The 11,021-nt window shown below is 35.8% G+C and overlaps 5 protein-coding genes and 3 non-coding genes across 8 annotated transcripts; 5 read left to right on the top strand and 3 right to left on the bottom strand.

Annotated features, from left to right (window-relative positions):
• The first annotated feature begins 593 nt into the window (after positions 1-593).
• Positions 594-665, top strand: Skdi_7.trna23C. The gene has a single exon. It is a non-coding gene; the product is annotated as a tRNA-Cys (tRNA).
• A 609-nt stretch (positions 666-1,274) lies between these two features.
• Positions 1,275-2,426, top strand: CLB6 (B-type cyclin CLB6; the record flags this gene model as incomplete). The annotated part of the gene is made up of 1 exon (XM_056228122.1): positions 1,275-2,426. One exon carries the CDS (start codon positions 1,275-1,277, stop codon positions 2,424-2,426), a length of 1,152 nt encoding a protein of 383 aa, XP_056087875.1.
• Positions 2,427-2,734: 308 nt separating this feature from the next.
• CLB1 (B-type cyclin CLB1) lies at positions 2,735-4,153 on the bottom strand (the record flags this gene model as incomplete). Its single annotated transcript, XM_056228121.1, has 1 exon — positions 2,735-4,153. The coding sequence occupies one exon, from the start codon at positions 4,151-4,153 to the stop codon at positions 2,735-2,737; it is 1,419 nt and encodes a 472-aa protein (XP_056087874.1).
• A 2,481-nt stretch (positions 4,154-6,634) lies between these two features.
• Skdi_7.trna22K lies at positions 6,635-6,730 on the top strand. Its single transcript has 2 exons — positions 6,635-6,671; positions 6,695-6,730. It is a non-coding gene; the product is annotated as a tRNA-Lys (tRNA).
• A 414-nt stretch (positions 6,731-7,144) lies between these two features.
• Skdi_7.trna21L lies at positions 7,145-7,226 on the bottom strand. Its single transcript has one exon. It is a non-coding gene; the product is annotated as a tRNA-Leu (tRNA).
• Positions 7,227-8,536: 1,310 nt separating this feature from the next.
• Positions 8,537-9,334, top strand: VOA1 (Voa1p; the record flags this gene model as incomplete). The annotated part of the gene is made up of 1 exon (XM_056228120.1): positions 8,537-9,334. The coding sequence occupies one exon, from the start codon at positions 8,537-8,539 to the stop codon at positions 9,332-9,334; it is 798 nt and encodes a 265-aa protein (XP_056087873.1).
• Positions 9,335-9,497: 163 nt separating this feature from the next.
• On the bottom strand, positions 9,498-9,731 carry VMA21 (Vma21p; the record flags this gene model as incomplete). The annotated part of the gene is made up of 1 exon (XM_056228119.1): positions 9,498-9,731. The coding sequence occupies one exon, from the start codon at positions 9,729-9,731 to the stop codon at positions 9,498-9,500; it is 234 nt and encodes a 77-aa protein (XP_056087872.1).
• Positions 9,732-9,973: 242 nt separating this feature from the next.
• Positions 9,974-10,885, top strand: SRB5 (Srb5p; the record flags this gene model as incomplete). The annotated part of the gene is made up of 1 exon (XM_056228118.1): positions 9,974-10,885. The coding sequence occupies one exon, from the start codon at positions 9,974-9,976 to the stop codon at positions 10,883-10,885; it is 912 nt and encodes a 303-aa protein (XP_056087871.1).
• Positions 10,886-11,021: the final 136 nt, after the last annotated feature.

The raw sequence follows: 11,021 nt of genomic DNA, 5'->3' as shown, positions 1-11,021 counted from the left end.
AACATTATTTCAGAGATGAAGTTTTTCAACTTGTGCGAGTCATTCCTACCTCTGAAGGTTAGTGCTGGTTGGATCGGGAAATTAGGAAGACATTCCACCGGAAGCTTTGGGTAACTTCCTCCTCCTGGGATTTGATCCATAAAGCTCATGACAGATGTTGGTGTAGCTAGGTTCGGGGATTCGTTGGTTTGCTTGAACAATTAGTAACCTTTAACGCTACCAGATGTTGTATTACGGGCTCGAGTAATACCGGATGTCTTGACAATCCTAAATTCGTTTAGGAGAGTAACTTGTTGTCAGACTTATTATTAACGTGATTCACAGAATGTTACTTATCCTATATAATCTATATAAGATCTGAATCTAACTAAAGGGTGGAAGCGCGGAATCTCGGATCTAAACTAATTGTTCAGGTATTTATACGTTTGGTTGGTTTGGTTCATCTTAGGCAAGTAGGCTGCCTAGTATACTCAATCTTGTCTGTTTTGGAACTATTGTTTGGTACGTGTTTCATACATGTTTTATGTCTAGGTTGATAAATCTAGTAATGCTGAGGTATCTCATTTTGAGATACAACACTATCACAAAGTGATGCTCGTATGGCGCAGTGGTAGCGCAGCAGATTGCAAATCTGTTGGTCCTTAGTTCAATCCTGAGTGCGAGCTTATTTTTGTTAACTCCCCTTTTTTGTTTTTTTTGTTTAATGGCTTTTTTTTGAAAATCCAAGTTACGCAATAACGAAGGCTATCATATTTAATTATAACTACAGACACCAGTGCTGTCGGTATTATGTGCTATACTACCGTATAACCAAGAAACGCGTCGCTAAAAAAAAGCCAAATCACTACGCGTAACACAAAATTCAAGGACCGACGCGTATTCTTCGCGTTTTTTTTTGCGACTGTAAACAAAAAAGGGCCCTCTGCGGTAAAGCAAGTGGGTCTGTTGCTCTGCAGGACACAGGACATGGTTGTTCCTGGTTCTCCTGTGAATCTCACCATTTGCAATTGGCAATTGGCAATTCGCAAAGTGCGGTTGAATATTGCCGTTTTCGAATATTGTCTTTTCTCTTTTGTAGGGTTAATCGTACTTACTTTCTTCTTGTGAACATATATATAACCACGTTCTCCATCTCATAATAGGTAACATTTTGATTTGTGTTAGAAAATAGAAAGATATATCAACCCAGCATACATATACAACCGACAACACATCATCTAGTGTCTCAACCAAATATCTTTCCACCTTATCGTTCTTCCACTGCATTATTTGAAATGAATTGTATCCCTAGTCCAATTACTGAAAGAAAAGTCTCAGTTAACGATGAGAATCATGTGGGCAAGAAAAATGTTCTCCAAACTATTGCAAGAGAAAATTCGGTTAATTTAACACCAGACTCTACGAATGAGAAGAAAATCCTGTCCGAAGTGAATAGTAATAAGATCGATGCTTTACAGCTCCCCCAAAGTAAGATACGAAGAATCTCCATTCATTTAGGAAAAAACAAGAAAAGGGGCCTCTCAAACGATTTTACAGATCCAGCAGGTTCGAAGACTGTAAAAAAACTAAAACTTGACGGATGGAGAAATTTAGATTCATTAGAGACAAATGATCCCTTCATGGTGGCAGAATATACAGATTCTATTTTTTCTCATCTTTATGAGAGGGAAACCCAAACGCTACCAACGCATAATTACTTGATGGATGCCGAATCTCCATACCACCTGAAAAGCTCCATGAGAGCCCTTTTAATTGATTGGTTAATTGAAGTTCATGAGAAGTTTCAGTGCTTACCTGAAACGCTGTTTTTGGCGATAAATTTACTAGATCGGTTTTTATCACAAAATGTTGTAAAATTGAATAAATTACAACTACTATGCATCACTTGTTTGTTTATTGCCTGCAAATTTGAAGAAGTTACACTACCAAAGGTGGCAAATTTTGCTTACATCACTGATGGTGCCGCAACTGTCGAAGACATCAAGAAAGCTGAGATATTTGTTTTAAGTTCTTTAGGCTACAACATATCTTTACCAAATCCCTTGAATTTCATAAGAAGAATTTCCAAGGTTGACGATTATTGTATTGAGACAAGAAATATGGCCAAATTCATCCTGGAATATTCAATATGTTGCAATAAATTTATTCATTTGAAACCATCATATTTAGCCGCCATGTCAATGTATATTGCGAAACAAATCAAAGATAATTGCATCCAATGGGACGAAACCTTAGTGCACTATAGCGGCGGTATTGATGTTGCATCAGACCCAGCATTCAAAGATTTTGTCAATGACCTGGTTGGAGATATTGCCGTACCTGAGACAAATTTGGATTCTCTGAGACTAAAATTCAAAAAACCGAAACATGGCATGGTTTATTTCAAAGTTTTTGACTGGTGCAAACAGAAGACATTGAAACATTAATCAAATTTCCAGTTCTCCAACCTCCCTCCTGCATCCTACATAACGTTGATAGACACACTTTAATTCATTTATGTATTGAAAAAGATAGAGAGAAAATACGTCCTATGGCATTTTGAAGTTAATCGCTCAATATCAAAACAATTAATGAAAATATGATTATTACAGCTCATAAGAGTTGACACCGTGTGATGATATATATGAAGTAACCGTTATATGTGAATAATGAATGCCTAGATTATCTATAAAATAAATGGGATAAGAATTTTTTTTCTTTCTTTCTTTTTCTCGATTCTGTGTAGGTTTTACCCTCACTCATGCAGAGTCATTATATCGTAACCATTTTTTCTTACTTTCAAAGCCCATTCGATGGAAATTATAGAAGCTTTTAAAAATCTTCTCGATTGATATTTTTTTAGGAACTCGTCATGAATGATGGGTCCCACAAGGTAATCCATCAATAACTGGCACACGGGATATAGTTTTGCCTTTGTATAACCGCCACTGTAGTGAATCAAATTACCATCCCAGTTTCCTTTACCCAGCATTTTCCTCGAGAGGAACATTGCTGCCGATGCGCATAATGACGGTAATATTCCAATGAACTTGAAATCTACAATAGAAATTTCCATCAGGAATTTCGCTAATGTTCTGGATTGAATATCATAGTCATCCGCTTTTGATATTCTTCTCAAAAAATTCATTGGATTGGCGAAACTAATGTGGAAATCGAGTTTCTCTAATATAAATTTTTCGCCTTCTTTGATTTCTTCCACAGAGCAGGCGCCATCTGTTTCGTATGCGAAATGTTTTATGCTAGGAGAGTAAATCTCTTCATATTTAGAAGCGATAAACAAACATGATGTCCCAACCAGTTGCAACCTATTCAATTGAACTATCTCTTCACAAAGGAATCTATCCATTATGTTTATAGCCAAATACAAAGTTTCCGGCAGGAGTCCAAACTTATTATGGATTTTAATTATCCAATTCACGAGGATATCCCTGTTTTGTTTTATGTTCCTATGTTTATAAAGATCGGACCTATTTGGCAATGTGGTTATTTCTAAGTGATGCAGATATTCAAAAATATCATCGACTTCTTCGCTCACCATTAAAGGATCATCACAATCTTCTTCATCCAAATCATCCCATTCATATTCCTCAAGAATCTCTTCTTCCGCAGTAAAATCATGTAGTTTGAACTTTTTTTGCTCGTCTTGCTCAACAAGAGTCGATATTGGCCTTTTTTTTTTTGAGTCATCCTTTATGATCCTTTTCTGCCATTCCACTTTTGTGGAAAATGATTTATTCTCAGAGTATGCTAACATATTACCGTTCAACGCCAGAGAATTGGTATCTGCGGAATTGCCATTTGAATAATGTTGTTGCTGTTGTTGCTCTGCGCATCCATATTCGGGAATATTTTCTTTATTGTTTAACACCTCTTGTTTTGATTCCTGCGTACTCTCATTGATAGAGGAGGTGAAATCATGGTGTCTCGAGACTTCATCCTTCGAAGGAAAAAAAGAGCTTAGTTTTGAGAAACTTTTCATTCCCATTTTCTTATTCATCGAGAGCTCTTGTAAGATATTTGCATTATTTGTGACATTACCGAGAATTGTTCTTGGAACATTTCTCTTTTGTACAATGCATTGAGTTTCCTTCATACTATTTTCATCGTTAGCATTAATGCTTCTGCTATTTTCTACTAAAAGGGACGTTGACATTATGAGAAGATTGAGGCTTCCTCTGATATTTGATAAAACGGACGAAAATATTTTGGGTCTATTTTTATATGGTAGATCTTACTTCGTATTACACTTTTGTGATCTTTGTAGCTGCGCAGTTCAACCACTTCAACAGTTTTTTCAAGAAGATATACCAGAAACCACAAGTAAAAAACGGTCACTAGAAAAAACCAAAGACACTAAAACTTCAACTTCCCAAATCTGGCCGAATATAAAAAAACACAATACGAAATTTGAAAATGCTTCGGTTAGATCGTTCGAATGCCTCTTACTACTCCAGATATATTTAATTGCTTAATATATACAACTACGCACTGTTTTCACAACAAGAAGGGACAAACCTGTTTCTGCAAAGGAAGACGAATGAGGAAATCGCAAACAAAACAAATCGGGCAGGCCGTATGCGGAACGCAAATTGAAGTAGTGTGTTATGTACACTTCACACCTAACTTGCAGAATATTCTTTAAATGATGCTGCAAAAACGCAAGATGAATGTGATTCATTAGCAGCACAACAAATTTAACGTTACTGTTGAAGTGAGATTTTGTGGTGCTCCTGCATTTTGCGTTGCCTTCTGATTTGTTGATGTTTTTCCGCTTTTGACAACTATCAACAAAACATATCGCCCGTTTTGTGAGACCCTCTCCTGGGAAGAGTCGCCGAAACGGCGCCAAACGACGCATTTAGCAAAAAAACTCTGTTTGAAGCGCGCTCTTGCACTGAATCTTGTTGCGTGCCTACTTCAAAAATGACACCAGGCGTGCATAATTTCATTGAAGAAGCGCCTTGTACATAACTAAAAGAGAAATCGGTAGTACCATAACTAACCGGAGGAATCTTGACCGCAGTTTCTCCCTACTGGCGGTAAAAAGTCTTTTTATGGTATCAGAAACCTACGTTTAAAATTAGATGAAAATCTATATGGGATATTCAGTGATTAGCTTAGTTTCTCGATAATATGGTAAGACCACATAATATTGGAGCATTTTCACTTTTTGCTTCATATATACAAGAGGACAATGCTACCAAACGTTGAGGGAACTTTGTAACACCGATTTAAACCTGTTGCTTGTCACGTTTATGCATTTTTTGAAAACCTTTTTGTTATCTAGATTAGAAGTTTAATATACTATTATACTATCCGAATAGATTTGTAGAACCAGCTCAATTCTCGCCAAAGTCATAAATGCGACGGAATCTCAATTGAATAATATTGTTGTAGGCAAATATTCGCGGCAATTGCTACCTTTGCGCATACAGTAACTTGAAGGCAACGACAATCATTATGGACTTTTACCGTACTGTAAGCAACATATATCAGCACTCTATTAATCTCTTAGTATTTTCATGACCATGTACGAACTGGCATTTCGATATTATGATGTCCTCGAAAAGAAACACATAAGGCGACCATTGCTGTAAACAAGATGAAAAAAAGACAGTAACATGATATCTTTTGCGTTCAAGACATTTCTGCGCTTATGTGGGTAAAATGAAATTGTGTATACAAAGTTTATACGAATACAATATAGGATACAAGCTACGGTAGAAATGTTATTTTTATTCTCACGCAATCAACCGGTTTCTGGAAAGCACAGATGTTCCCTCTAAATTCAATTTTTAATTTTCGCCATTCTTTTTCAACGGTAGATGATGGTATATACATCATTATTGTTGTGGCTAGAGTGTTATCATATACAATGTTTAAAAGATGAGGTAAATTGTCGACCAATGCAAGACCCAACTATCATCAAATTAGTGCAAGCTGAAGAGCAAGAACTGGTAATGTTATAGGACGAATGGAGAACAACTTATAAAGCAAAGACAAAAAAAATATTCACATTACCACGTAAACTTATTGCTTCCCTTTCGTGAATTCCTAAATCCAGAAGGTGAACATCTAGTATACTTGTCGATAACCAGTAGTATCAATCAAGAATAAAAGCAGAACTCTTTCTTATACTATATAAGAGAGGTATGTAAAACAGACGTCGATTGGACATGTTGAGTATGTTCAATACAATAATAAACTAGGGAATTCATTATAAGTTCAGTGTAACGACTCATATCATTTATATATAAATTCCAAGTTGATGCTCAATTAATGGATCCTTGTTTTCAGTTAAACCCGCTCTTCGAACAGCTCGTTTAGCATCCCTTCATCCTACCAAAGATACGACATCTGTGTAACATATACGAAGTACACTTTAGAATACAATCTGAGTACTTCAGATGGTAATGATGACTAGTTATGTGAATAATGATGAACCGACTTGTTCCAACAGTAAATCTGAATACTTCAGATAGTAGTGATGACTAGTTATGTGAATAATGATAAACCTACTTGTTCCAACAATAGTTGATTTTTGTGTAACTCTTTTATTCTTTATCAATAGTTTGTGAACTTATTTTAACGTTTGTCAGATTAAAATCATTTGCTTAAGATCTCGAAGAACTCATCCTTGTTAGCTCAGTTGGTAGAGCGTTCGGCTTTTAAGCATAGCGACTTAAGCAAGGATACCGAAATGTCAGGGGTTCGAGCCCCCTATGAGGAGTTCTTTCTTTTTATTCATCAATACATCTATTGATGAAGCATTTATTTAAAGATATAATTAACAACAAGTATCTGGCTATTTACTGCTACTGTCACATCCAGTTGATTCACAGAATAATTTTCTTCCCGTTCGAGCAAATCAATTACTAGTTTGTTCTCTATATACGACATTATTTTTTTTCCCAAAAATGGAATTCCGGTAAATATAAACAGCATTTACGGCCACTCACGTTTTATGTTGATATGTATGCAAAACGAATAGTCGTGTACATTCATACATATATTGCGTGAAGAGCTGCGTTACTCTTGTTAACTGCTAGCATGAACTGTAACAAGCACCGGACATATCATAATTTTCAGCCTACCTTATTTCTTCTTAACAAAAAATTTGCAGGTTAAATCCATAAAAAAATATTGATACCCGCGGGGTTTGAACCCGCGCCTCCGAAGAGATCAGGACCTCGACCTGACGCCTTAGACCACTCGGCCAGAGTACCAATTCATCTGTTAGACGATAGCATAGCAAAATTACTCATCAGAATATCTGAAGAAATTCAGATTCAAGCTAATTTTTTGTAGTTCAATTTCTATCTATTTGTTGGAACAAGTAGGTTCATCATTATTCACATAACTAGTCTTTGTTTCAGGATGAAGAATGTTGGAATGACGTCCCGTTGGTGAGTGCACTTGGAGTCAAAGATCCATTAATTGAACATAGAACTTGGAACTTATATATAAATGATATGAGTCGTTGAATTGAACTTATAGTAAATTCCTGTTGGAACAATAATCAACTACCCATCAATTACTGGTACAGCTGATTAATCAGGTAACTAAAAGATTATCATATACGGTGTCAAGAAGATGACGAAAATTATCAGACCAGTGAAATAAGATTCAGAACAGTCATCAAATTTAGTGGAAGCTGAAGTGCAAGGATTGATAATGCAATAGGATCAATGCGTAACGACGTATAAAAATGAAGTAGGAAATAAGAATAAAATTATGTAAGTCGCCGATTCCCTTCCATGGTATCTTAAATTCTAGAGGAAGACTTTTAGTAATACCAGGGCCTTCGACAAGAGTGGATTCCCAAACCGATCACCGAATAAGATCGGTATACAGAATCCATGGTTATTTGACATCTCAATACTTTCCCAACGTTTAATATATGAATGTGGTGCGTAACATATCAAGCTTTCTCTCTTTTTAAGGAGAGTAGGACCAAGTAAGAGATTGGAGTATACCTCAGTTTTGCATGGGTATCCTAATATATTTCAGTTAGATACTACATTTCTTTGGCCAAAAAAAATTTCTTAAAACCAACGAAACAACTATGAAGCAGACCAAAGTAAAGATGAGCATATTGAACAATTGGCTACATCACTGTACTCTAATTGCAACTATTGTAGGGCATTAGTGACTGTTGCAAGCAAGAAGTTTATGTTTTGTACTTTTTGGTTTTCTGTCTTGAATTGCTAAAGTAAAATCGCAAAAGCTTGATTAAACGTTTCAACGGAAAATGAGTTGCATACATGGCCACAACGTACACAACAATGGCCTTTTTCCTTGATTATAGAAAAACACGCAACAATACTTTTCGATCGTTGTCACACTTTTATTATGCTGCAACTTTTCTGCGATATCAAAATATATCACGGGTCACGAAGGGAAGACAAAACGCTATTTCTTATATAAGAACAAACGGTTGATAATTTTTAAAGCATGAATAAAAAGGGTAAAAAATCATTGATAATAACTACTGCTGTGACCCCATATTCCACGCTCGAGTTACAAAGTTATAGCAATGATATTCGGTCAGCTATACGCTTTTTTCGTTTTAACCTTCTCATGGTCCCTTTCCAAAACTGTTCAGGCAACTTCATTCAAGCAAAGTTCTTCCTTTGTTTTACTTGACAAAGAGAGCAACTTGGATAACTTTGGCACTGTCTCTTCAACAGCGGATGTGATATCATCTGTTGACAGCGCCGTTGCTATATTTGAATTTGACAACTTTTCATTATTGGATAACGTGATATTAGACGACCACATCGAAGAATACCCATTTTTTGAAAGATTTTTTTCCAATGATGTCGCCTTAACTGTCAATGACGAATCACCTTTGAACATCCCCCAATCCTTATCTTCCATTACGGAGCAATTCACAGTAGATGAATTACCTCAAAGTGCTTCTGAATTACTGTATGAGTACTCCTTGGATGATAAGAGCATCGTGTTGTTCAAATTTACTTCGAATACTTACGACTCGAACAGATTGGATGAATTCATTGAGTCTTGCTTGCTATTTTTAGGAGATAAGTCTGATAATGATTTGACTGTTATTATCAACACTGTCGGGACCATCGATGCTGATGACGATATTTTTGCCGCAAAAGACATTTTGAGCCATCATGATAACGATGAAGGTAAACACGGTGACGATGATATTTTAAGCTCTATTTGGACTGAAGGATTACTAATGTGCTTAATTGTTTCTGCTTTGCTATTGTTCATTTTGATCATTGCCCTTTCTTGGATATCAGATTTGGATATCTCTTACGGTGCATTGGAAAAATCTACCAACCCAATAAAGAAAAACAATTAATCGTTATATTTACTCATATATTTTAAATAAATATACGTAAATGATTGGTTTATGTGCAAATATAATCCAATTATTCATAACATTTAATGCTACTTTTTTTTATTTAGCCTTCTCTATATTAAATATATGCTCTTCAAAACAACACAAAAATTTTCTCATTCAATCAATCTTCCTTTTTGTCACCATCAACTTTATGATCTTCAGTATCCTCATGGAAGGCTACAACAATATAAACAATCAGAACGACGTTGGCCATTGCAGCAGCCAAACCTCCACTGACTAAAGTATTCGGTGTAAATTGCTGAATAATGAAAAAAGTAAGCACAGGTAGTACGACCATTGCTGCGGTAAACAGCATGAGTTTATTGATTACAGCACGAGGTACATCTACAGCCATTATGTATTCTTACTAAAGTTCCAGGGTTTCTACTAGCTATTGTCTACCGAGATCGGCTTTATCTAGACACACAGGTTAAAATATTGAAATACCTTTCGCTTTGCTTTTGTTCTAGAGAAAAATAAAATAATATTATAGAAATTCATAAAACATCTGAAATGTAGAAAAGAAAAGAACCAAAATAGGAAAAGAGGTCAAAAGTTGCATATTCCAGTTAACGTAGCCTGGACTAACAAAAAAACATGGTTCAGCAGTTGAGTTTATTTGGATACATTAGTGATGATGGTTACGATTTATTAATATCAACGCTGACTACAATATCTGGTAATCCACCGCTATTATACAATAGCCTATGTACTGTTTGGAAACCAAATCCATCTTACGACGTCGAAAATGTAAATTCCAGGAATCAATTGGTTGAGCCGAATAGAATAAAGCTTACCAAAGAATTGCCATTTTCCTACTTAATCAATGAAACAATGGTTGGTCAGCCACTGAACTTTAAAATTTTGAAGTCCTTTACAAACGATACAATCTCGCTTAGCTATGTTATGACGAGGAATATTTTGCATAATGAAGTTCTTCACACAAGCAATGCCAGCACCACCACCGAGATTAAAAATGGCAGTGAACATGCAGGACAAATTGTAAATGAAAATGATATCGTGGACGTCGATATGGATGCAAGTTCCACACCTTCAAACAGATCGTGTTCCCCTTGGTCATTACAAATTTCAGATATTCCTGCCGCAGGAAATAATAGAAGTGTCTCAATGCAGACGATTGCCGAGACTATTATATTATCTTCAGCGGGTGAGAACCCATCAATATCCTCACTCATGAGCGGATTCGGATATGTATTTGAGTATCAATACCTCACAATTGGTGTCAAATTCTTTATGAGGCATGGCTTGATATTGGAGTTACAAAAAATCTGGCAAATACAAGAAGCGGGGAATTCACAAATTACCAATGGAGGATTCTTAATAAAGGCATATATTAATGTTAACAGAGGAACCGATATTGATCGTATAAATTATACAGAGACCGTTCTAATGAATTTAAAAAAGGAACTACAAGGTTATATAGAACTAAGCGTACCGGATAGACAATCAATGGACTCGAGGGTGGCACATGGAAACATTTTGATATGACAATGACACCTAAACACTACTGCAGATTTCCTGCTACATAAATTTTGGAAAAATATATAGAAGAGAAACGTAACTATTTTTAATATACAGGTATTCATATCTCTACACGTACAGATATGTAGTTATATGGTGATGT

Source organism: Saccharomyces kudriavzevii, assembly GCF_947243775.1.
Source record: "Saccharomyces kudriavzevii IFO 1802 strain IFO1802 genome assembly, chromosome: 7".
In the NCBI taxonomy this organism is placed as follows: domain Eukaryota; kingdom Fungi; phylum Ascomycota; class Saccharomycetes; order Saccharomycetales; family Saccharomycetaceae; genus Saccharomyces; species Saccharomyces kudriavzevii.
The sequence above is the reverse complement of the archived record's forward strand: the minus strand, read 5'-3'. Positions and strand labels throughout refer to the sequence as shown.